Raw genomic sequence first — 27146 nt, 5'->3', positions numbered from 1 at the left:
ACAGTTCGTTTCTGCTTTGTTGAGCTTCAGAAAGGGTGATAAGCGACCATATATTTGTATTCGTATAAAATACAAATATTTTGACACGCACCACATACTCAATGCCAATACTTTGGCCGACGAGTGATGGATTTCTATTTCGTCTAAGTTCCAAGTTACGCAACGTTATGATACAAATAGGATTAAATTGTCGATAGATTGTATATATACTTGTCGTCTCTGTATACTATTAAAGTTTAAACTAGTTGGCCTTATTTTTGTAGATAGATTCCAATGGTTTTCACAATTGTTAGCTGTGCTTGAATTAACGTTTTATCCTATAGTTTTTGCTGCCTTTTCAAGTAATCCGCAGCCACATCAATATCATATATCTCTCCTTAATTGATTACCCACTTTTATCTTCTTAGCTACCAATCTCTAACTAAAACTTTTGGAATATAAAGACCTGTTTCATCTCCAGTTTCCACATCACTCTTACAAGTTCCATCTACATTTGTCTTTATTCCAAATAAACATGAAGCAACATTCCATAAACTTACTTTCATTTCTTCTTCTTCTTATGCTCTTCCATTTCACCAAATTGCAAGCTCTTTCACCAGCTACAGCACCAGCCCCAGCAGCACGGACACATGCAGCCCCTCCACGGCCTCCTGCAGCTGCTGCTCCAGCCCCGGTTATGGTCCCGGTGCAGCCATCAAAAGGCCCTCTCAACGTTGTCAAAGTCCTCCAAAAGGCTGGCCATTTCGCCTTCTTCGTCCGCCTAATAAAATCAACCCAGGAAGATCTCCAGTTATTCTCACAGCTCAATGATTCAAGCGACGGAGTCACCATTTTCGCTCCCACTGATAATGCTTTTTCAAGCATAATCAAATCAGGAACTCTTAACTCCTTATCCGATCAACAAAAGATTGAATTAGTTCAGTTCCACATAATCCCCAAATTCCTGTCAATTTCTCAGTTCCAGTATGTGAGTAATCCGTTGAAAACACTAGCAGGATCAGGCAGCCGATTGCCACTCAATGTAACAACAAGTGACAATTTAGTGAATGTAACTACAGGTCCTACACGTACTTATGTATCGGGAATTGTGTATACAGATGAAAAGGTAGGCATCTATCAGGTTGACAAAGTTCTACTTCCTCTTGACCTGTTTGGCCCTAAACCTCCTGCTCCGGCACCGGCTGCACCGAAGCCTAAAAAGGATGAAGATGAAAGTGATGGAGAAGAGAGTCCTGTCGTTCCTGATGATATTTCTGGTGGTGTGATCAGCTCCATACGTAGTTTTCATGATAATTTGATTGTTTTGGGTGTGATTGGTTTGGTAGGTGCAATGTTTTCTTTGTGACAGAAAAAGGTTTCTGCTTAGTTACTATATATGAAGCAGCAGGTTCAGTTTTTCTACGCTGAATGTGGTGGCGGCGGTGATGAGGCTTGAGTGTGCTTTGTGTTGCTTCCATTTCTTTTTCTCTTTAAACATTTGTATGATTTTTATTTTGTGAATAATTTTGATTGATTTTTTTTATTGTACCTATTTTTTCCTCTCTTCGTTTTTTGGATTTAATGTATTCTTTGTATTTTGAAAACACCGAAAATGACCGAATAAAAAATGGACAGAGTCGCCCCCAGGATAAAACAGCCATCATATGTGGTGGTCAAGAATGTCAAGCATGAAGTAGGTCCTCACCCTTTCACAAAAGTGGGTATCTCTTGGGACACACCTAAGTGTGTGAGAACCTCCTTTATAAATACATCCACCAAGTACTTTGAAAGCAATGTGGGATACTTACCACTCTATTTGACAAACACTTGGGCTTTTTCACAAATTCAATATTGAACCTAGCCCAACAATATATAATATAAAATAGTAATGATGGAACTGATGTGTCACTTCCTCTATAAACTAATTTTAATTATATTATCATATTTATCTATAAAAAGATTAATTTATTCATTATATCTAAAGTTATTTTATTCGTACTATATCTACCAGCAGCCATAAAAGTCCTTAAGTATGTATAAGCTAGTTCTGCACAATGAATTTTCTTCTCTTCTGCTTCGAAAATGCAATTAAAAGGTTTTACTAATTTAGATTGGGCAAGTTGTCAGGATACTAGGAGATATGTTACTAGTTTTACCATTTTTCTCGGCGATTCACTGGTTTCTTAGAAAAAATAAGAAATAAAATGTTGTTTCTCGAAGCTCTACTGAAGCAAAGTATCGAGCAATATCTATTACTGCTTGCGTTACTCCAAATGATTGGTTTTCCACAGAACAAGGCGAGTCCCTTATAGTACGATAACAAGTATGTAGTATATCTTGCACGTAAGTATACATTCCATAAACGCAACAAGCATATTGAAATTGATTGCCATTTTTTGCGAGAAAGCTCAAATTGGTCTTATTCGATTGATGTCTGTCAAAACTAATCAACAGTTGGCTGATTTACTTACTAAGTCTTTACCAGTAAAAAGGTTTTTCAGAATTAATACAGATGGTGGGCTTGGTCAATCTACATCGTCCAACTTGAAGGGATAATAAAATTCATATTGTTTATAGATTAATTTATAAATTGAGGATAATATAAGGACTAGTTATGTTATTTACCTACTTTATCGTTCTGAGTTAGAAACTATATATATATATATATATATATATATATATATATATATATATATAGGCATCTGTGTACTATTGGTTTTTCACTTCTTTAAAGATCTGAATATACCATTCTTCTTTCCTAATTTCTATATTCTTGTTAACTTTTACACGGGATATTGTATATTATGAACTTTTTTATTATATTAATATATTAAATTTATTAATTTATAGCTCGAAATAGTATAGATTAATATTAAAGAATATTATCATTAATAGTGTAATTTTTATTAATATTATAAACATTTTATAAGGTTAAATGAGGGCATTTCGATACGGGTCCATGTGATGGAGCAAAGAGAGACCAGACTGAAAATGTCACTCACACGGCGTGCCAGTCAGGTCACACGTCGTGTGAGGCTGTTGCTAGGATTGGGAAAAACCGACTCTCGCACAAAGACGGGCAGAACCTCCCCCCACACGCTGAGCCACTCTCCCACTCGGCATGTCACTTGACTCACATGCCGTGTAAGTTAGTTGGCACGACGTGTGACCCTAAAAGCTGCAGTCCAACTAGTTGAATGGCAATGCTGATTTTCTATCCAGATTCTAATAATTACTGTTTTGTCATTTGGAGTTATTAACCCAAATGCCATTTATCCTTTTTTGTTCCTCTATTACCCTAAGCTTTGTTCTTTAGGATACAACCCTAGTGGAGGCCTTATTGTCTTTTAGAAGGGTTATATATACTCCTTAATTTGTAAAAAATGTGTCTTTTTATCGATCAATCAAAAACCTAGCCTTCATTTGAGCTTTTATTCTTAGTTACTTGGGATTCACTCCTTCAAACAAAGGCTTGATGTGGATTTAAGATCAAAATCCTCACTCGACTGCCGATCTGTATCATTAAAAGGCTAAACAAAAATAAAAGTATTTTTCTTCATAGAATTTCTGAAATTCAATTGAACCTCGGTTGAATCTCGATTTAACCTCTAAACACCCTATGTTTTTTTCGATTATTTAATCCGTACAATTTTAACACCTATACTCTAATCTTGCAAACTTATTAACGCAATATATATTCACAAAAGTGATGATATTAAAATTGTAGGGTCCTTTTCAAAAAAAAAAAAAAAAGTTGTAGGGTCTATGGACCATGAGATCCGGATCATTATAAATTTTTTTTGATGATTTTGTGAATAGACATGAATTAATCCTATGATTGAGGATTACACCAAGCAAATTTAGGCCTATAATGAATGACAAATTGTAGAAGCATTGTCAAAATCAATTATAATTGTATGATAATGAGTTTTAACAATTGAAATTGAAAGGGAATCAATTAAAATTGAGTTTGTGTTTGTGTTTGATGAAGACAATCCTCATATATCAATCAATAATATCATCCAAGTAGCACCTATCATTCTCATATGGCCACCCCACTTCATATCCTCTCATCTAAATCTTCCTGCATTTTCAAGCAAACTATCTACCACCAAGATTGTGTTTCATCCCTTTCATGAGTGCCCCAGCCAAGTTCATAGGTATATCCATATGAAATATGTAATTTCATATTCATTTTCCAAACTATAGCGTTTTGCTATAAAATAAGTTTTGAAATTACACTTTTGTTAACTAAAAAAAATTATTTTTCCTTCCTTAAGCTTGAAATTATACCAACCAGTAAACATTGTACTTAAAATTGCACTGTGAAGGTTAAATCTCTTCTTCCACAATAATGATATGGTTAAATTTGTACATTATCATGAGTAAAAAAAATGAAAAAGGGTAAAATTGTCTTTATAACTAAAGTGTGTCTCATATTTAATTTAAAGATTTGGTTAAACTATATCATGTTGGTATTTTTAATAATTAACGGATTGTCACAGCTTTCTCTAGACCCTGTAAAAAATGAAAAAAATGGCTTGAATCGTATGATTCTTTTGTTGTCCAATAATGAAAGGGGCGTCTCGTAGTTCTTAGTCTATAAAGATATGTTGTTAGGTGCTTCATTTTATTTTGCCTTTAAAACCGAATCTAAACATGTGCTTGAGAGATAGTTGTTTATACATTGGTAAGGGATGTATGGATTCTCAAGAAGAGAAGAGCCATATTGTGGTCCCCTGTCTCCTCCCGGGACCGTTCAGATCCAACGAGTGAATAGAAAGTTTGATCTACATTTTGGATCTCATCTAAATCATCTCATCTATTCTCTTGAGGTGAAGTTTAAAATGTAACATCTTAATTAGTAAATTTTGGCCTAATGCCCCAGCCCCCTTAACTTGTCCAAATTGGTCATTTTACCCCCTCAACTCATCGAATGTCCTATTTACCTCATTAACTCTATAAAAGTGGTATTTCTCACCCCCTCAACTTGTCCATTTATCTCCCCAACTCATTGAATGTTCTATTTACCCCCTTAACTCTATAAAAGTGGTGTTTTTCACCCCTTATAATCCATTATCGAAACCTAAATTGATAACTTTTTTTAAACGTTAAACATATATTTATGCTATTTTGTAAGTGGAGCCTAAATTGATACTTCCTCAAAAATCATAGGCCTATTTTGGTACATTATTCCTACATATAATGTATTTAACTTGTTTATATTAATGTTCTTGTTATTTGTATTTTTTATTCGTTCTTTCTCTTTTCAACTTTTTTAACTACGGTAAAGGATAAAAAATACCATTTTTATGGAATTAAGAAAGTAAATATGATCATAAGTGGTGAAAAATACCACTTTTATAGAGTTAAGGGGGTAAATATTCAATGAGTTGAGAATGGGTAAAATGACAAATTTGGACAAGTTAAAGAGGGTGAGAAATACCATTTTTATGGAGTTAAGGGAGTAAATAGGACATTCGATGAGTTGGATGGGCAAAATGACGAATTTGAAGTTAAGAGGGCCGGAGAAGCAGCCCTTAATTTTTGTTGACAACACCTCAAACATTTTGCCTCCAAGTAGGTTTTGATCATTCAATGTCCTCCACCTTTCCAAGCAAACGAATTACTAGTTCCCTTTCCCTTTTACGACATGGATAAATAATCCACTAAATTTCATGTTACACCTAATTTCATTCCCCCCTTAAAACCCCTCCCCATCCCCCTCCCTCTTCACTCATCAAACTCCTCCACATTTTCACTTCCACCCCCAAACATTTCTCCCAAAATGCAACACTCTTCCCTTTTCTCACTTCCACTTCTCCTTCTCTTCCTCCACTTCTCCCCCACCATTTCCCTATCCCCAACCCCATCACCACTCTCCGCTCCCCCGGCAAAGGCACCTACACCTCCTCCCCCGCACCACCACCCCCACACCTCATCACCTCCACCACCACTCCCCACCGATGTCGTCGGGATACTCTTAAAAGCCGGAAAATTCATCACTTTCATCCGCCTTATAAAAGCAACACGTGTAGATTACCAATTGTCTTCCCAAATCAATAGCTCCACCGAGGGTATTACCGTCTTTGCCCCTTCCGATGCTGCATTTTCAAATCTTAAAGTGGACATTGGAGCTCTAAACGACAAAGACGAGGTGTCGTTGACGCAGTACCATATACTGCCGAGATTTCTTGCCAAGTCGGATTTTCAGACTCTTAGTAATCCGATTAAAACACTGGCGGGATCAGATGATAAGTACACAATGACTATAACAACAACTGATAATTCAGTGAATATAAGCACAGGACTTACGAAATCGAGTATTTCTAGCATTGTTTATACTGATAAACAAGTTGCCATTTATGAGATTGATAAAGTTCTGCTTCCTAAACGCCTTTTCCCGCCGGCAGCTGCTCCAGCAGCATTGTCGGCTAAGCCGTCTGCAGATAGTCCTGATGGTCTTCCTAAAAGCGATGAGGATGATCATGATTCTTCTGGTGCTGGTGTTTTGGATTATCATGGAGTTATGTTCGGAGTTGGAATGGTAATTGCTGCTGTTTTAATGATTTTGTAGGGAGACTTTGTTTTTTTATTTTTCTGCTTTATCTTATTGGATCTTTTGTGATTTTTGTGGGATGTTGTTAGTGGTGGCGATCATCAACAAATGTGAGTTATTTGATTATGCATGTATGTATCACTTCCAAATTATTCCAGGTTCCTTCTTGTTCTTTTCATTTTGAGATGTGGAGCCACAATCAGAGGGGGAAAAATGCAACGAATTTTGGGTACTGGAGTAATACTCTCATTACATTAATGATTAATACATATTTAATGAACTCTAGTTATTACTTAGATGTTAAGTAATAAATTAAGTGCTGAAACTCAATTTCAAATATTCAATTTTATAAATGTTAAAGTATTAAGACAATTTTAAACATGGTAAAGTAAAAAAAAAAAAAGTAATTAATTTATTAGTCTCTATATTTTAACAAAACACACTGTTTAGTCCCTGTATTTTCAAAAGCACATGGTAAGGCCCTAACCTTTTTCTCGTTGAACTGTTTAATCCCTAACATTTTTCTCGGTGAACTGTTTAGTCCCTACCGTTAGACTCTTATGAAGATTCTGTTAGTCAATTTGGATTGGCAGAAACATCTTTCATCATCACTGAAGCAGTTGACAGTAAACGTGAGTTGAGAATATGGAAGAAATTAAACTCACCATTGAGAGTAAGAAGATTTCCACCTTCAACTATAACAGGAAGAGTAAGCGAGAGAGATTTGAGTCGATTTCTACCTTCAATTCAAACAGGAAGACTGAGCATGAGTGATTCGATTATGGGTTAGGATTCATTCCTTTCTCCATTTTATTGTAAGCGCGAGTTGTGAGAGAAAGACATAGAGGTGTGAATTGTTTTTGACTGATAAATAGTAAAAGGTAATTTAGTCATTTCCGAATTCATAAACGGTAAAAAATCTAACAGACAGACGGAAGGACTAAACAGTTTACTAAGAAAAAGGTTAGGAACCTTACTATGAGTTTTTGAAAATACAGAGACTAAACATTGTGTTTTGTCAAAATATATGGACTAATAAATTAATTATCCAAAAAAATATATGATTTAAAAGTTTGCAAAATAAAGATGTGTGGTATATTTTTTTTACAAAACAGATTTTTTGCAATTACACTTATCAAAAACAAAATAATCATAGTACCTATCTTCAGTTCTGATGACAACTAAGAGAATTTAAATATCAGTTTAGTTCAGAAAATGTCAAATTAGGAAAAAAGGTAAAATGTTTTATAGTTTTGATTAAGGGATATATGTGTTTGGGGACGGTTATGCCAATATGTAAGAATCATTTTTTTAAACTAAAAATGTCATTGGTGGTAATCAAAATTTAACAATGCAATTTGTAATACTTTGTTTTGTAAACAAGACATACCATTGCGGCTATAAATGAGTCGAACCGCTTATGAGGGGCTTGATCTTCGACTCAATAAAAGTTCGATCGTGTTATGCTCAATTTACAAACAGGCTGAGCTTGAGCACAATGAAACTCGTGAGGAGGCTCGATTATAGGATAGTGAGCAAGCTCAATTATATTTTTCATATACACACTAATGAGCAAGTTCCGTTCGACAATTTTTTAATCATAACATTTATATTTCTATAAAGGGAAAATATAAAACAACTTAGTTTTGAACAAAACTATGTAGTTTTGTGTAAAAGAAATTTTAAATCAATTTAATTAGCAAACATAATTAATGAGTTTTTTTTGCAACAAAATTCATGAACTGAATTAATGAGCTGTTTGCGAGTAAAGCTCGCGAACAAGCTCCTTGACTTTTTTTTTTCTTAAAAATTTGCGCAATGCGCTTACATTAAAGAAGAAAGAAAAATCCCCACCAGATCCGGATGTGATTCGAACCCATGACCTCCCAAGACATAGGTAAGCTCTCAACCACTAGGCTAAGAGCTTCACCACTAAACTCCTTGACTTGCTCGTGAACAGTATGAAAACAATTTAGAGCTCGAGCTTGTTAATTTTCTAACAAGTCGAGCCTAAACATGCCAAAACTCGGCTTGACTCAATTACAATTCTACACACCACAAACATCTATTTGCAAACTTTTAAACAACATACCTCTATTTACAAATTAAACAAATATTTTTTTTATTTATTTTTTTTTTGTACATTTTCTTTTAAATATATCCAATGTTATAAATATTAATTTTGATGTAAATAAAAAAATTTAATACCTTTACTAAACAAGCTAAAAACAAATAAACATCCATAAAAATAAATTTTGTGATTCGACCAATTTATAAAAACAGTCCATAAATTTATTTTCTTATTTTTAGATTAGTAATGAAGTGTTGAACTATGTTGTGGAACCTTAATTCATTGTGTAGCATATTTTGTCAAAGAGACATCCAAACATATTATGTGACTTTAGTGTCAATATTTTACACTTTATATTAAATTTAAGAGCCTAAAATTTATTGGGATAAAATAGAAAAGTACTTTTATCATATTAAAATAAAAGAGAATAATAAAATAATGTGTCTATTTCACAAGCAAAGAAAAACATTAATACATCTGGAACCAAGAAAATTTCTCTCAAATACCAATATAGCTGTTGATTGCTTTTGAATGCATCAATCCTATGCTAATGCATGGGACACATTAGATTAAAATTACATGTACATAAGAAAAAATAGCATTTGTGAACAAAAAAAGAAGCTAAAAGTAACATTTTACCAATAGGCAAAAAGCATCGATTTTTGGTTCACTAAACCCCTGATCATTTATTTAGACTCATTAAGCCCCTGATCATTTATTGTAAGGTTTATTAAGCCCTCCATTGACAGTTCTAACGGTAGTGCTCCCCACGCGTCGTCCAACGCGCGTCGATTTTTCCGGCCAATAAAATCGCGACACGTGTCAGGCGAAATAAAAAAAAATTAAAACATCACGTGTTTTTCTTCTCTACGTCTTTCTCCATATACAGATAAAAGAAATTGGGGTAAAAATTTCAGAACCTTCATCCTCTTCGATCCAAAGAGCTTCTACATCTTCAACTTGTTCATCTTGAATCTTTCTTCTATTTGACAACTCCTTCTCCATACTCCTTCGTCAGGTACACAAATCATGTAGATTTGGTTCGATGTAATTCGACACATACGGAAGGGCTGAAAGTGAAGGTCGTTGAAATTGAGGAGAAAATTAAGCCAGTTGAAAGATACAAGAACATGTACAAAAATGTCATGTTTGATTTTGTAATTTACATGTTGTATAATCTCCATGGTTAAAGCTCTATGAAGCTAGGATGGTAGGAAATTTTGTACTGTATAAATGAAGGTATTTTAGACCTTATTTGGATTCTTATATCCAATATATTTGTATTTGGTATTTTAGAGCTTATTTGGTATTTTAGACTTCTCTTTTTCATCTGCATATCAAACAAACAGTTAAATGCTTGTTATTTTTGCTCCTCTTAGTTCAAACATAAAATAGAATATCAAACAACGGAGACATTATGTTTGAAAACCAATTTGACAAAACTAAAACATTTTGCAGTAAAATATTTCAACTACAACAGCCTTCTAACATCCAAAAAATGCTTGATAGGAACTAATTATGTTAAATGTATAACAATCAAAATACAAATGAAATGACAGTTCTTGAAGCTCTGGTTTGCAAATTAAGATGACATCCATCACCGACCAATAACTTGTGCTTGACTTGTTACATTTTTTTCCTTCTTTTTTCTTTTAGCAGTAGGCTTTGAACCATATATGTTAACAAGCTCTTCCATCCTCTTAGCATTTTCTTGTGCATCAATTGATTTCCCTTTGTTTTTTTCTATAGATTGTGATGCTTGTTGTTGTTGCACATCGAGTCTTTTCTGCTTTCTCTTCAAATTTGATTTTGTAGGTGCAATCTGTCAAGGTAAAGAAATATAAGAGTTACAATCTATCAAGATTTTATAGGTACAATCTACAAGCTTTAATTAATTGAACATAGGAACTTAAAGAGCCTTTGACAATCTGCAGTAAACTGATACATTATGGGTGTGTTTAGATACATTCAATAAATTAAATAACAGTTGCTATTAAAAGACTCAAGGTCAAGCAAAAACACTTATTTCAAGTGAAATTCAAGTGAAAGTACTTACTGGCATTTTTCGAAGAGGGCATCTTCTTGCATTATGTAATTTCATATTCATTTTCCAAACTCCAGATTTGTTATTAAATAAGTTTGAAATTATTCCTCTTCTGTTAAACTATATCATGTCGGTATTTTTAATTATTAACCGATTGTCGCAGCTTTTTCTAGACTTCCAAAAAAAGTATGAAAAAAAATGGCTTGAATGATATGATTCCTTCGTTGCCCAAAACTGAAAGGGATATGTGCTTTACAAAGTTAACAAATAAAGAAATTGGAGTAATATTACTTGTCACGTTATCATGTCAGCATTTTGTGTCATCAAAAATCAATATTTTAAACACGATACATCATCAAAGTCAACATGTTATGTCATCAAAAGCTAACATCATTAGAGCATCTTCAACAGTCTCTTAAATTGGCTCTTAAGTTAAAATTTGAGGAGAGCGGGTTAAAAATCAACTCCAACAGTGTCTTAGTGGCTCCTCAAATCACTAAGAGTCTTCACATCATCTCTATTAATAGAGAGTCTTTCTCCACCTCTTAGTGTCTCCTTATTTATTTTTTATTAATAATTTATTATTGATTTGCCTCTCTCCTTTCACTATTGGTTAATATAACAATACTTAATAACTTTAATAATAAAATAATAAATAGAGAGTGAATATAAGAAGTATTATTGGAGATGATATGTATTAGTAACTCTTAAATCACTAAGAGTCAATTTTTTATATTATTTTTAGGGAATGAACTAAAAGTCTGTTGGAGATACTTTTAATAAAAAGAATCGCTAACTTTATAAAGTGTATGTTATTTTTTATAAGAAAAAATATCACATTCATTTATTTGCAAATTGATAAAGTTATACAGATTTTATTTATACTTTTCCAAAAATAAAATTGTAGAATTGAGACAATGAGCGAAATCACCTCTGTTGAGAGTAGTTCCCAGTAAATAAAATGTCATAACGCATAAAAAATATATAGTACTCCGGAAACAATACATACAATTCTACTGCTTTATAAGAGACAATTAATATAAAATATATACATATAATATTAATTAATTTATGTGATATCCTAAATTTTGTTTAGGACACCTCAAACCTCAAACCTCTTACCTCCAAATATACTTTCTCATTCTATGTCATCCACATGTCCAAGCAAACAAATTACTAGTTCCCTTTCCCTTTTAAGACATGGATAAATAATCCACTAAATTTCATGTTACACCTAATTTCATTCCCCCCTTAAAACCCCTCCCCATCCCCCTCCCTCTTCACTCATCAAACTCCTCCACATTTTCACTTCCACCCCCAAACATTTCTCCAAAAATGCAACACTCTTCCCTTTTCTCACTTCCACTTCTCCTTCTCTTCCTCCACTTCTCCACCACCCTTTCCCTATCCCCAACCCCATCACCACTCTCCGCTCCCCCGGCAAAGGCACCTACACCTCCTCCCCCGCACCACCACCCCCACACCTCATCACCTCCACCACCAGCCCCCACAGATGTCGTCGGAATCCTCCTAAAAGCCGGAAAATTCATCACTTTCATCCGCCTTATAAAAGCAACACGTGTAGATTACCAATTATCTTCCCAAATCAATAGCTCTACGGAGGGAATTACCGTCTTTGCCCCTTCCGATGCTGCATTCTCAAATCTTAAAGTGGACATCGGAGCTCTAAACGACAAAAGACAAGGTGTCGTTGACGCAGTATCATATACTGCCGAGATTTCTTGCCAAGTCAGATTTTCAGACTCTTAGTAATCCGATTAAAACACTGGCGGGATCAGATGATAAGTATACAATGACTATAACAACAACTGATAATTCAGTGAATATAAGCACAGGACTTACCAAATCGAGTATTTCGAGCATTGTTTATACTGATAAACAAGTTGCCATTTATGAGATTGATAAAGTTCTGCTTCCTAAACGCCTTTTTCCTCCGGCAGCTGCTCCGACCGCATTGTCGGCAAAGCCATCTGCCGATAGTCCTGATGGTCTTCCTAAAAGCGATGAGGATGATCATGATTCTTCTGGTGCTGGTGTTTTGGATTATCATGGAGTTATGTTCGGAGTTGGAATGGTAATTGCTGCTGTTTTAATGATTTTGTAGGGAGACTTTGTTTTTTTTCTCTGTGTTTTTTTTTTTTTTTTTTTGGTTCATTTGTGATTTTTGTGGGATGTTGTGAGTGGTGGCGATCATCAACAAAAGGTGAGTTATTTGATTATGCATGTATCACTTCCATATTATTCCAAGTTCCTTCTTGTTCTTTTCATTTTGAGATATGTGGAGCCATAATTAGAGGGCAAAAAATTGAAGGAATTTAGGGTATTACTTGAGTAATACATATTTAATGAACTCTAGTTATTACTATCTACTAATCAATGCATGACACTAATGATTAATACATATTTAATGAACTCTAGTTATTACTTCGATGTTGCTTGGTAACCAAAAATTAAGTACTGAAACTCAATTTTAAATAGGCAAAAAGCATACTGACGCCCTTGATCTTTCATTATTTGGTGCATTAAGCACTCGATCTTTTATTTAGACACATTGAGCCCCTGATCTTTCACAATTTGGTGCATTAAGCCCTCGATCTTTCATTTAGACACATTGAGCCCTTGATCTTTCATATATGGGTGTATTAGGTCCTTCCGTAAATCAATTAATATATAGGTTTATTAAGGGCATGCTTGGTGTGACAATAAATGATGTTCTAAAAATAAAAAATTCTAATATAAAAAATATATTATACAAATTAATAAAAATAATTTAAATAAAAAATAAAAAATTTATTGAACACAATAAAACCTTGTTTTTCGATAATTATGTTCTAAAAATAAAATAAATGTTAAATTTGAAGCACATTTTGTGGAAATAAGAAGGTAATTTTTATCAATAACAAGTAACTACAAACAATTGTTCATGAAAAGAGCTTTTCGTGAAAAGCTCCAAAATGTTGCAGTGTCCAGAGAAAATGCGAAACACTGCAGTTATATAAACCTAACCAAACATGCCCTTAATAAACCTATATATTAATTGATTTACGGAAGGGCCTAATACACCCATATATGAAAGATCAAGGGCTCAAAGTGTCTAAATGAAAGATCGAGGGCTTAATGCACCAAATGATGAAAGATCAGGGGCTTAATGTGTCTAAATAAAAGATCGAGGGCTTAATGCATCAAACAATGAAAGATCAGGGGCCTCAGGATGCTTTTTGCCTTTTAAATATGCAATTTTATAAATGTTACAAGTATTAAGACAATTTTTAACAGGATAAAGTAGAAAAAAAAATGTATATAGTTTATAAGGTTTGTGGTTTAAAAGTTTGCAAAATAAAGATGTCTGATATGTTTTTTTTAAACAAAGTTTTTGAATTACACTATTCAGTTTTGATGACATCAAAAGTATTTTTTTTTAAATTATATTTACATATTAATAAAATACAGACTCTAAATTCAAAACTGAAGCTTTATAAAATATATTTAAATATCAGTTTAGTTCAGAAACTGTTAAATTAGTAAAAAACGGAAAATGTTCACCGTATAATTTATAGTTTCAATTTAGGTAGATGTGTTTGAGGGAACTGTGTTATGTCGATATGTAAGAATAATTTTTTAAAACTAAAAATATCAATCGTTGTAATCAGAATTTAACACTCTAATTTGTAATACTTTAGGGCTATAAATGAGTCGAGCCGCTCATGAAGGACTAGATCTTCGGCTTAATAAAAACTCGATCGTGTTATGCTCGATTTATAAACAAACCGAGGTTGAGCACGGTGAAGCTCGTTAGCAGGCTCGATTGTAGTTTAGTGAGCAAGCTCGATTATATTGTTCATGTAGACGCTAATGAGCAAGCTTTGTTCGACTAATTTTTTAATAATAACATCTATACTTCTTTAAAGGGAAAATATAAACAACTTAGTTTTGTGTAAAACTTAGTTTTACATGTTTCAAAACTATGTAGTTTTGTGTAAAAAAAAATTAAATCATTTAATTACCAAACATAATTAATGAGTTGTTCGTGAGCGAAGTTAATGAACTGAATTAACGAGCTGTTCGCGAGTAGAGCTCGTGAACAAACTCATTAACTAGCTCGTGAACAGCTCAAGAGCAGTTTATGAACAGAATTTAGAACTCAAGTTTGTTAATTTTCTAAGGAGTCGAGCCTGAATAGGCCAAAGCTCGACTCGACTCGATTCCAACTCTACATACTACAAACCTCTATTTGCAAAGTTTTAAACAACATATCTCAATTTACAAATTAGACGAACCATAATTATTATTTTTTTTTTTTGTACTTTTTCCTTTTAACCATCCAATGTTATAAATATTAAGTATTAAATAGTGTAATTGTTTCATAAGTATTAAAAATAAACACTGGATTTAAAAATAATATTGATGATATTCTATTTAAAATTTTAAATTAAATATTTTGATTTGATTTTTGATGTAAATAAAAAAAATTTAATATCTTTACCAAACAAGCTAAAAACTAACAAACAACCGTATTAATTTAGAAAAAAAGTATAAAAATAAATTTTGTGATTTGATCGATTTGTAAAGACAATCCATTTAGTTTAAAAGTTTACAAACAAAGGTTTGTACTTTGTGAATTTTACTATATGAATCAATTTTTCACCTAAACAATACTTATGATTAGCTCATTTATAAAGTTAGGTCATATATTTTAGATAATTTTTATAGTCGGTCTTTTTTTAGAACGAAAAAACTTCATTAAAACTCAGAATGATCCGTACATAATGCTGAGCATAAAAACTCAGGACAAACGGAAAAACTAAACGGACTACCAATGGAATGAGAATGATGGGCCAAAGTATGAGTCGCCTCATTCGCTAGTCTTTGGCAAAAAGTCACAGGCCATTCATGGTTTTGATTAAGTAGTCCTCGAATATTGTCGATAACTCATCCGAACTCGGTATGGTTCTCCTCCGAACTCGGTATGGTCACATCTAGAGGAATTGACAGCCTCAACAACATTCTTCGCATCACTTTCGAATACAACCTTTGTGTGATGTCTCCCTAGAACCCACTACATGCCTTCCAATAGCGCTAAGGCCACTGCTAATTTTGGTGCAAAAATCCCAACCGCAACAAAACTTTTGCTGCCTCTGAAAATTCCCAACGAATCCTGCAGCACAGCCCATGCACCCCCCTGCCTCTCCTCGATGAATATAGTTGCGTCAATGTTACATTTTAGCCCATCTTCTCCCGATGGAAGCCACCAAATTCGCCTAGCATCACCACCTAATTGTTGCGCAGTAATCGAACAACGATGTCTAACATTTGCTGCTCTCCAATCCATCATCAGCCACTCCGAACTAGAGATAGCCACTTCCGGAGAGCTACACTTTCCTTGCCATAACTGGCAGTTCCTTTGCGACCATAGCACAACGACATAGCGACTAACCTCCTCCACAGTACTCATAGCGCATAAAAACAGGAACCACTCTTCAATGCCTTCCCATTCCTCTCCCGGGGCAGGTAAACCCGCGATAGCCCAGCAAGCGGGAGCATAAACGCAACCCGAAAACCGGTGCCATCCGTGTTAGATATCAGCCAAGCACATAATGCAATTATCTTTGATACAGGCACGCTGGTTACGCAATCTTGTTCTTAGTGGCAATAGTTTCGCCCCAAGCTTTCAAGCGAATAATTTGATTTTTGGCAGAACGCTTATATCCCATAATCTCCTCCACCCTTCCTGTGACTCTTTTGCACCTCGCTCCTCAGCCTGAAGCCGATATGCTGATTTTACTAAAAACAGATCGCCTCTGCTAAAGTGCCATAGGATTCGGTCCTCCTGTTGCGTAAATGAGACAGCCATGTTAAGAATTATTTTCGATTCAAACGGTGTTAACCAATCACGGACGCGATTCTCGTTCCAAGCCCGCGATGCAAGGATAAATAAATCCACAACTCAAGCATCCTAGTTGTCGGATGTAGCCTGCGACATTGGTACTTGCAACAAATCGGAATTAAGCCACGGATCTGACCAAATTTTCAGCGTCATCCCCTATTTGCCAACGCACACCCTTATTCAATGAATCGATTAAACTCCATACGCTTCTCCAGATGTAACTAGGATTATTGTCTAATCTGGAGGAAAGGAAAGAAACATTAGCAAAATATTTAGCTTTGAAGATTCGACTAACCAACATATGGGAACTTTCAATAAACTTCCACCCTTGCTTTTCTAACAAAGCAAGATTAAATTCTTTAAGGTCCCTGAACCCCAACCCTCCATTCTCATTTCTTCTACTCAGTTTCTCACAACTGCACCAGTGAATGTTCTTTGTACCTTTCTCCTTTGTTCCCCACCAAAAAAAGTTCATCATTTTCTGTAAATCATCAGTGATTGAACGCGGAAGAAGAAAAGTACTTATACAGAACATAGACAGGGCCTGAGCCACATAACTTAACAAGACATCTTTACCCGCAGCCGACAGGAACCAAAACGACCAACTACTCCAAATCACTATATTTTGGCATAAATAGTCATGCAACAAATTTTAAAGAAATTGCTATGTTTATAACTACAAACATATATACCATATTTTTAAACTTTTAAACTATGAGAATTGTTTTTATAAATCCACGATAAAATTTATTTTCTTATTTTTGGACTATTCCATTAAGTGTTGAACTATGTTGTGGAACCTTAATTCGTTGTGGAGCATATTTTGTCAAAGAGACATATCCCAACATATTATTGGTTACTTTTAACAAGTGTCAATATTTTATACTTACAAATATATATATTTTAAATTCAAGAGCCTAAAATCTATTGCTATGTAATTGGTGCAAAAATAAGAAGCAAAATATTTATATTTTATAAGAATATCTGAAATTGACCAAAATTGTCAATGTTAGAGATAAAATTGCTCTTGGCTGCCAATATTAAAAGTAAAATTATACCATTTTAGATGTTATGAGTAAAAATGCTTCTGGCTATAAACATTATGGATACTTTTACACCGTATCTCTTTAATAAAATATTAACTAAATCTAAATAGGTAAACAAACAAATTAAAAAGAAAAAGGGAGAGGAAATTTATAAAAAAAAAAAAAAAAAAAACTAGTTTGTTGATTAATTTAGAAATTTGGAATATAATTTAGAAATTGAAAAATTCTTTCTGTATCATTTATGATAAATAGATGGATTGATTGGTAGAGGAGAATTAATTCAAAATACTGTATATAAAGGTTCATTGTGAAAGCAAATAACTCTCTTTCTCTGTCTCCTAGAAAGCATTAAATCAAACTCTCCTCAACAATTCAAATTTTCCATATCTCACGCCTGCACCTCTTCTTCTTCCACTTTTTCTCTTTCTCTTGCTTATACTGGGTAGACAATATTTTTGGAAAAAAAAATTGGAGACAGGGGCGGGAACCACCCCTGGTCAGAGTGGTTCCGGCGGCCGGAGAGGCCCGGCCCCCCGATCTCCACCCCTAGATACCAAGGAATAGAACATGTATTCCTTAAAAATAATTATTTTTATATTTTGATAGTGAGCAAAAGTAGATTTGGCTAAAAATTATTTCTCATTAAAGTTAACATTGGGAATATACATATTTATAGAAAAGAAAAAGCTTAACTATTTGTGCAGCAAAGTAAAAACTAATTGAATAAAACCTATAACTACAATTCCTCTTTTTGCTCCTATTTTCACGGGATTGTTAGTTGGCCACAACTGTCAATGGGTTTGATAAGGTGTGAGTGAATGTATTATAAATAAGATACTCTTACACCCCCCCCCCCCCCCTCTCAAGATGGAGACGAAGAAGCAACAAGTCCCATTTTGGACGAAAAAAATGTTAAGGTGAGGAGCGGATAACGGTTTAGTGAACAAATCCGCAAGTTGGAGTTTGGTAGAAATATGAGGAGTGGTTAAAAAAAACTCATGGTAACATGATCACGAACGATATGGCAATCAATGTCGAGATGTTTCGTACGTTCGTGAAATACCGGGTTGGAGGCAATATGAATGGCAGCCTCATTATCACAAAAGAGAGTGATGGGTAAGGAAAGAGGGATGTGAAAGACATGTAATAAATAAGAAATCCATTTGAGTTCACAACAAGTACTCGACATGCTCCAGTATTCAGCTTCAGTGGAAGATCGACTAACTGTAGTTTGTTTTTTAGCCTTCCAAGAAATAAAGGAGTCACCCAAAAAAATGCAATAGCCACTAACGGAACAACGAGTTTGTTTGCAACGACCCCAGTCAACATCACACAATCCTTTAAGGCGAAAGTCATTTGTGGAACTGTAGTATAAACCATAATTGTATGGTACCTTTAAGATACCGAATGAGATGGATGATGGCATCCATATGATGATATGGGTTATGCATAAATTGACTAAGTTGTTGAACGGCAAACCCAATATCCGGTCGAGTAAAATTGAGGTAATGAAGACGTCCAACGAAACGGCGATAAATATCAGGAGCAGAAAAAAGAGTACCACTAGAAGGATCTAAATCGACGTCTGAACGCATAGGACAAAAGGTAGAGGAAGTAGTGGTGAGGTCGGCATCAGATATTAAATCAACAACGTATTTACGTTGAGATAAGAAAATTCCATCCACATCTCTAGCAATTTCGATGCCAAGAAAATATTTTACCGGACCAAGGTCCTTGATAGTAAAAAGAGCATGTAGGTGAGTCTTAAAACGAGCGATGCAGATTTCGGAGTTACCAGTAATGAGGACAAGAAAAATATTATTATGAGTGAAAATAAATAAACAATGATCGGAAGCAGCTTGAACGAAGCCATAGGCAACGATCTGTGATGTAAGCTCTTTGTTCCATTGACATCCCGCTTGTTTGAGGCCATATAAGAACTTGTGAAGCTTACAAACTTGGTCGGAAGGAACTTTAGAATACCCTTGAAGGGGTTGTAGGTAAATATCTTCATCCACAAAACCATGAACATAAGCATTATTGATATCGATTTGATGAATTGGCCAAGCCTTGGCAGTAGAAATGGCAAATAATAACCGAACAGTAACAACTTTTTCCACGGGAGAGAAACTCTCGACATAATCGATACCTTGAATTTGATGATAACCATGGGCAATAAGTCGTGCCTTATAATGATCAATAGAGCCGTCAGGATTACGTTTGATGCGAAAAACCCATCGGGTAGAAATAAATTTCTTACCTTTGGGAAGAGAAGTAATTTCCCAAGTGTCATTGGCTTCTAATGCTTTAAGTTCTTCCTCCATGGCAGAAATCCATTGAGAAAATTTACTAGCTTGGGCATAGGTTGTGGGTTCAACAGAAGCATCAACTTTGTAAGAAAAGCAGTATGATTAGGACTAAAAAGAGGTAATGTTGGGATAGAATATGGAGAAGGGAAAAAAGAGGCAGGAGCAAAAGTGCTATGAGCTACAAAATCATTAAGCCAAATAGGAGGCTTAATAAGTCTGCCACTCTTAGTATTGGGAATAGGAGGAGGAGAGACATGCGGGGAATGAGAAATTATGGTATTTAAAGGAGAAGAATGTGATGATGATGGGAGAAGTAGAGGGGATCCATGTGAAGAACTAGGTTCATTATGGGGAAGTGGGGTAGATAAGGTAGGTGTGGGGCTAGGTGATGGACTAGGTAAATCATGGGAACTCGAACTGTTATGGGAAGGATTAGAATTTGAGATAATAGGTGTAGGAAGTCCATTATTAGAGAATGTGATAAGTGATGGTGGACTATAAAACATAACAGAAGGTGTAAGTGAGGGATAGGTGGGAGTAGGAAGAGAGGTGGAGGAAATATTTATCAAAGGGAAATGTGAATTGGATGAATGAATATTTTGAGATGATGATGATGATGCAAAGGGAAATATATTTTCACAAAAAATTACATCTCAGGTTATATGAAATTGACCCGTAAAAGGATCATAAATTTTATATGCCTTATGATCGGTGACGTATCCAACAAAAATTCCTTGAATAGCCCGTGGATCAAGTTTATCACGTGTAGGTTTTAAGTTGAAAAAAATAGCATTTACAACTAAAGACCCGTAAAAAATTATAATCGAGTAGTTTGGAATAGAGTCTAAAATAAGGAGTATCCCAATTCAAGACAATAGATGGTAGAATATTTATCAAATAAGTGGAAGTCAACAACGCCTCCCCCTAAAATTCTTTGGGTAATTGAGTTTGAAATAACAAAGCTCTCGTAATTTCCAATAAATGTTTGTGTTTACGTTCTACAACGTCATTTTGTTGAGGCGTGTAGACACATGATTTTTCATGAAGGATACCTTTAGTTTGAAATAAATATTGACAAGTATGATTTATAAATTTGGTGCCATGATCGGATCGGATATGTTTAACACAGGTTGAAAATTGATTTTCGACCATAACAAGAAAAACTTGCAAGGCTTGTGGAGCTTGATCCTTAGTACGTAATAAAATTGTCCAAGTTGTACGTGTAAAATCGTCGACAATGGAAAGAAAATATTTGGCACCGGTAAAGGAGGTGATTTTACATGGACCCCTAAGGTCAATATGAATCAATTGAAACTTATTTGTAGTATCTATTGCTTTCGAGGAAAAAGGAAGCCTATGTTGTTTAGCCATAGGACAAACATCACAAGCAATTTTATTGGAATTAAAATTGACAGAAGGTATAAGTTGTAGCTTGGAAACAGAAGCATGGCCTAGTTTAAAATGCCATATAGGATCAGCAACAACACTGGGTACAGAATTACTTGAATCTAAAATAAACTTGTCACATTCATATTGTTGTAAGATATGTGGTAGAAATGAAGATGCAGTAAGATAGTATAATCCTTCATGAAAGAACCCAACCGCAACGAGTGCATTAAACTGTTGGGCCTATATTAAACACACAATAGGAAGAATTTAGATAGTCAATTTAGAATCATGTATTAGTTTTCCTGCTGATAGGAGATTATGTTTAAAAGTTGGAATATGTAAAACATCATTGATAAGCAGTTTAGGACCTATAATTATAGAACCAACATGTTTTACAAACTTGTAACTTCCATCCGGTAACTGAACCCGATGAATAGAAGAGACATATGTAAATTTAGTCAAAAAATTGAGGTCTGCACACATGTGAGACGTCGCTCCAGTATCAATAATCCAGTAAGTAGATACCAATGAAGATTTTAGATTAGAATTAGAACAAAGTACAAAATGAGCAGCAAAAATGTTAGAGGACATACCTGTGTAACCAGAAAAACTAGTTAGCATAGGGGAAGAGGAAGTATCATTGATGTCTGTTGCTCCTTTGTTCTTCATAACCTTCATTATTTCTTTCTAGACATAGGCAGCAAACCCAGGAGGTAAAGTAGCAGAAGCATTGAGAACATCTTCGTCAATATTGTCAAGAGGTGTATCCAAAAGAGCAGATACATTGTTAGCCTTGGGCTGATTGAGTTTATTTTTCTTCTTAAAATCCTGGAACTAATCAGGATATCCATGAAGCTTGAAGCAGGTGTCCTTCTCATGACCAGGTTTATCACAATGAAAGCAAAAACGATCTGCCTTATTTCCTCAATCACGTTTCTTCCTTTTTGTAGTTGAAGAAGCTGAAGGAAAATGAGGTTTTAAACCTGTAGAGGCAGCAACAATCTCAAAATTAGAGTTATCAAATCGTACTTCCCTCTGCTTCTCAACATTCTGAACCATGGAATATGCCTTATGAATATTTGGAAGAGGATCCAACAATAATATCTGATGTTTAATATGAGCATAATCATCATTTAGTCCCATTAAGAACTGCACAAGTTGATCAGCATTGTAAGCATCATGTGCCTTTTTAGTTGCAGAACAAGTGCAGATGTGTGAAGCATCACAAACACAAACTGAAGCAGAGCATAAGTATGCTAGTTCATCCCTAAGTCTTTTCAATCTTGTAAAATAAATCGCAACACATAAACTTCCTTGACGAAAGTTACTTATCTCGTGTTCAAGCTGATACAACAGAAGTCCGTTTGCTTCTCCAAACCGTTGTTCAAGTTCAACCCACAGAGCTCGTGCAGAAGGAATGAAAATGAAAGCATCCACTAAATCTCTTGCGATTGAATTCAGTATCCATGACATTACCATAGCATCAACTCTTTTCCATTGTAGAAGATCTAAAGAAGACTTAGAAGGTGCAAAGTATAAAATCTAACTTTTCCTTTGAAGATAAAGCTAGAATCATGGCTTTACTTCAACAGAGGTAGTTGTTTCCATTTAAAAGTACAGTGACCAAATTAAGTCCAGAATTATCAGAATTAGTTAGTTGAAGTTGCAAAGAGTAAGTGTTATTTTGGTTATTTCTGGATTTATAATCTGTAGTTCGACCAGTACGTTTGTAGGTATGACGATCGACAGTTTTAGGAGGTTTCACCGAAGATTTTCCATTGGCTGAGTCGGTTTGTGAAGAATCGCTTGAGACTTCTTCATCCTCAAAGCTAACATCATCTTCTAAGTTCGCCATTGATGGAGTAAAAATAAGAATTTGGTGATTTTAGGTTAAATGATGAGAAAAATAAACGAAGAAAAAAATGATCAGAAAAGTAGGAAATGAAAAAGGCAAAGGAAATGAGAAGTCATAGAGCAAGGATCATTTTTAAGTTTGCTCTGATACCATGAGCAAAAATAGATTTGGAAGAGAAATAACATTGGGAATATACATATTTATATAAAAAAAAAGGCTTAACTATTTGTGCAGGAAAGTAAACTAATTGAATAAAACATATAACTACAATTCCTCTTTTTGCTCTTATTTTCACGGAATTGTTAGTTGGCCACAGCTGTCAATAGGTTTGATAAGGTGTGAGTGAATGTATGATAAATAAGATACTCTTACAGATAGATAGAATGAGCTCAAATGAAATAATTAATTTTGTAGCTAAAATACAAAATCACCTTTATTTATATTAGAATTTTAATTATTACCATCAATTATTTAAATATTTTATTTAATATACATTTCAAATAACATGAAAAAACTTTCAAAATGGTTAAATCCTGAAAAACAAGATAAGTCAAAGAAAATAATATGAAAATTAAAAAAAACACGTAAAAATAATAAATTTTCTAAGTCAAAAACTTTCCATTTTCATTTTTACCATTTTTCAAGTTCTCTGTGTTCCCTTTTTTTTCAGCTTTATATAGAAAGTCAGAGGGTTCCCACGAGTTAAATGGGAGACACATCAATATTGCAGCCTGCGGTTTTGATCTCTAGTCTCTTTACTTTTCAAATGCAATCCTATATTTATCCCTTGGACCCTTTCATAAGTTAGAAGAGAAAAATCAAAACTTGTTACTACATTATATAACAAACGTTGTTTATATTGTTCTCCACAGAAAGTAATGCCCAATTCTAAAACCCCTATAGAATTTAGTACATTTTGGCATATGCAAATTTTTAGCATGGCGCGGTGTTGGCCTGCTGATCACTGCGATTGAACCATGGCATAATCGCAAAGGCCAGTGCTGACATGTAGCGCCACATGGCAATAATATCAGAGACCAGAAGGCCTGTAACAATCACTCTCAACGACTTCAAAATGAAATTTTCAAGAATTAAAGCTATTCAGTATCACATTTACTATGAAACTACATTATTTATTTTTAAAAATCATTATTTTTCAGAGCCTTCTCAGTCTTCTCATCCTAAACATTCACTTTCAATCTCATCGCTAAACGACTAAATGACCTCAAAATTTAAAAGTTGAAAAATTAAATTTTACTCCCTCCATTCTCAAATAAGTGTCGTTTTAGAGTTTTTCACACAAATTAAGAAACACAATTAATATGCACTTAAATTAATAAATTTATATGGATTAACTAAATAAAAATTCTCTCTCCTATAATGGTTGGAGAAAAAACATTGAAAGCTTAAAAAACACATAAATCAAGACAAAATTTAAATGCTTAGACCAAAAAGTTATACTAAATTTTATTGGAAAACGAAAACGACACTTAAAAAAGAACAAAAACAATTATCTAAAACGACACTTATTTGAGAATGGAGGGAGTAGAATATTATCAATTCTTGAAATTTCTCAATTTTAAGGTCATCAACGGTCATTTTAAAAAAGTATCCTTGTTTTTAGCAAAGACAAAAAACCACAAACATGTCGCAAAAAAAAAAAAGTAATCTCCGTTTGGACAAAAAAAAAAATCAAAAGCATGCAATTGACAAAAAGTGTAACCACAAGAGTTTATTTTGGAATTCACCCAATTATAAATCTAGAATAACAATAAACAGGTTACTAATTAACATAGACGGTTTCTAGCATCATTAGTACGTTTGATAACAATTGTTGTAACCATGAAACCGCCCTAATGATAGTTATTAACTTGGACTAAGAGATAATAGTAGATAGTTTAGTATAAAAAGTTATTAGTGCAAGAGCGTTCAAACATTATTAATCTATTTCAACTCATGATGTTAAAAAAAATGAAGTAAGAAGAAATTGAGATGATGTGGAAAAAAAGACACTGCAAATTTCGTATGTCTTCATTTAAATTTCTTGTATAATAGGTTACACTTGTGTCCAAATTCCTTTTAGTTCTCGTCATTCCCAATTTTGATTTTCTACACCGCTCTTTGTTCCGTCGCTTTCTTTTTATATATTCCTACATGCAGAGTGTGGATGTCGTTGAAATGTTGCTCATTTGATATTCATTTAACCATGAATGGGTTTATCATTACTATATTCCTAGTATCTGTCGTCCCTCTTGTTTATCTTATCGGGCCACTGAACAGGGTCTGCTTCACGGGATGTCTTGATTGAGATTTGTATATACAAAAGACAAATCTCAAGTAAAACAACCCATGAAACACACTGTTCATTGGCCGAAAAGATAAACAATAGGGCCAGTGGATATTAGGTATATAGTAATGATAACGACAACCACACTCTGCTTTTAGGAATGTATAATAGTAAAGTAGCTCGTGGGGGCGAAAGTTACAACCAGTATCAAAATCGTTGTCATCAAAGAGGAAAGCCTATATATATATATATATATTACATTAAAAATAGAAAAACATTTGTAAGAGTCACAGGGGCTTCCCAAAAAGTAAGTTGGACTCAAGTGTAACCATTATACAAGAAGTTCAAAGGTATGAATACGAAATATGGAATCTCTTTTCAACATATAATCGGCTTCATCACAATTTCTTCTATCTTGAAGTCAATTTCTTCTTTTTATATTAAGCATACATACTTCATTTATTCATGAATTCATAGCTACAACAATTAGTATGAAACTAATAAATGATGTTAGTATACACTCACACTAATAACATTTAAGCTAATGCATTTACTAATAGCTCTTTAATGGCTACAATTGCTTTGAAAATGACTAATAACGTTAAACCTCATCTACGTTACAGCTAATACTAACCAAAAGTCACGTTGTTTGCCATATATAAAAAGATTGTCATATAGACTAAATTGATATGAAGAAAATAATCCCAAAAATCAGAAATAAGAGATTAGAAACATCTCACTTTCATCAAAGAGTGAAGAACGAAGAACTAGTGAAATTTGAATAATTCAAAACCTTGAATCAATAGACTCAGATCCCCAGAACCTCTTTTGTCTGTTTCCGATTGGGAGATTAAAATCGCTCCTCTTCATCGCCCCTCCCTTACCCTTTGAAGTCTGGTTAATCAATAAAAGTAGTCCAAACCACAAATAATTATAATAGGAGTCTTCAAGATCTCTATAAAAGCAAATGAATCAGAGAAATCCAAGAATAGGAAGGGGTTGGAGTGAATAATATGGATGGATCGAAGAGCAAATTAACCTCATGTTGTCTATGGACGTTGGAACTCCAGAAAAATAGTTTATGGCTCGAGATATCCAAGCAACGACATCTCGCAGGAAAATGACCGGATGGTCGTCGGGAGAAGTATCGCCCTATAAACGGGAACTACCACACACAGGAGGTAGAGCTGGATAGCTCAGAGTCCTCGACGAAAAGCAGGAGGAACAGAAGCCAGGATCACCATCGGAATTACCTTCATTGAAGAAAGAATAGAGCGCCGTTGACGGCGGCAGAAATGAGGAATTCATCTTTTGTGTGAAGAGAGAGAAAGTTTCAGCATTTTATATGAATATTCTAGGGTTCCAATCTGAAGAGGCTCAACGGAAGCCGTTTGATGAGATGAATCAACGGCTATGATCTTGTGGCCGTTAGATAAAGACCCCTCTCACCCTTTGAGGTTCCGTCCAGGGCTTTCTGTCCCAAGTAAAAGCCCAATCATCTCCAAAACTTTAAAGCAAAAACAACATGAGTTTTGAGGAAGACGTACTCTCCTTTTGCAACAAAAAAGAAGGATTGAATACTAATGCTATATATCTTCAACGAGTGTATAGTTCTAAGTTTGACATATATTTATCGAGCCGATATATATCACCAAAGATCTCGAGTATATACCGGTCACACGAGATATTTACGAGTATGAGA

At 34.3% G+C, this 27146-nt stretch overlaps 2 protein-coding genes, 1 long non-coding RNA gene and 1 pseudogene across 3 annotated transcripts; 3 read left to right on the top strand and 1 right to left on the bottom strand.

The window, feature by feature from the left end:
• The first annotated feature begins 486 nt into the window (after window positions 1-486).
• LOC136224049 (fasciclin-like arabinogalactan protein 12) lies at window positions 487-1514 on the top strand. The gene has a single exon (XM_066012271.1). It carries the CDS (start codon window positions 515-517, stop codon window positions 1343-1345), a length of 831 nt encoding a protein of 276 aa, XP_065868343.1. The 5' UTR covers window positions 487-514; the 3' UTR covers window positions 1346-1514.
• Window positions 1515-5723: 4209 nt separating this feature from the next.
• On the top strand, window positions 5724-6668 carry LOC136223911 (fasciclin-like arabinogalactan protein 12). The gene has a single exon (XM_066012081.1). The coding sequence runs from the start codon at window positions 5768-5770 to the stop codon at window positions 6554-6556; it is 789 nt and encodes a 262-aa protein (XP_065868153.1). The 5' UTR covers window positions 5724-5767; the 3' UTR covers window positions 6557-6668.
• Window positions 6669-11942: 5274 nt separating this feature from the next.
• Window positions 11943-12895, top strand: LOC136224691 (fasciclin-like arabinogalactan protein 12; annotated as a pseudogene).
• A 13081-nt stretch (window positions 12896-25976) lies between these two features.
• LOC136224814 (uncharacterized) lies at window positions 25977-26936 on the bottom strand. Its single transcript, XR_010686628.1, has 2 exons — window positions 26484-26936; window positions 25977-26338 (listed from the first exon to the last, which is right to left on the bottom strand). It is a non-coding gene; the product is annotated as an uncharacterized lncRNA (long non-coding RNA).
• Window positions 26937-27146: the final 210 nt, after the last annotated feature.

Source organism: Euphorbia lathyris, chromosome 3 (assembly GCF_963576675.1).
Source record: "Euphorbia lathyris chromosome 3, ddEupLath1.1, whole genome shotgun sequence".
NCBI classification, from domain to species: Eukaryota; Viridiplantae; Streptophyta; class Magnoliopsida; order Malpighiales; family Euphorbiaceae; genus Euphorbia; species Euphorbia lathyris.
The sequence above is the reverse complement of the archived record's forward strand: the minus strand, read 5'-3'. Positions and strand labels throughout refer to the sequence as shown.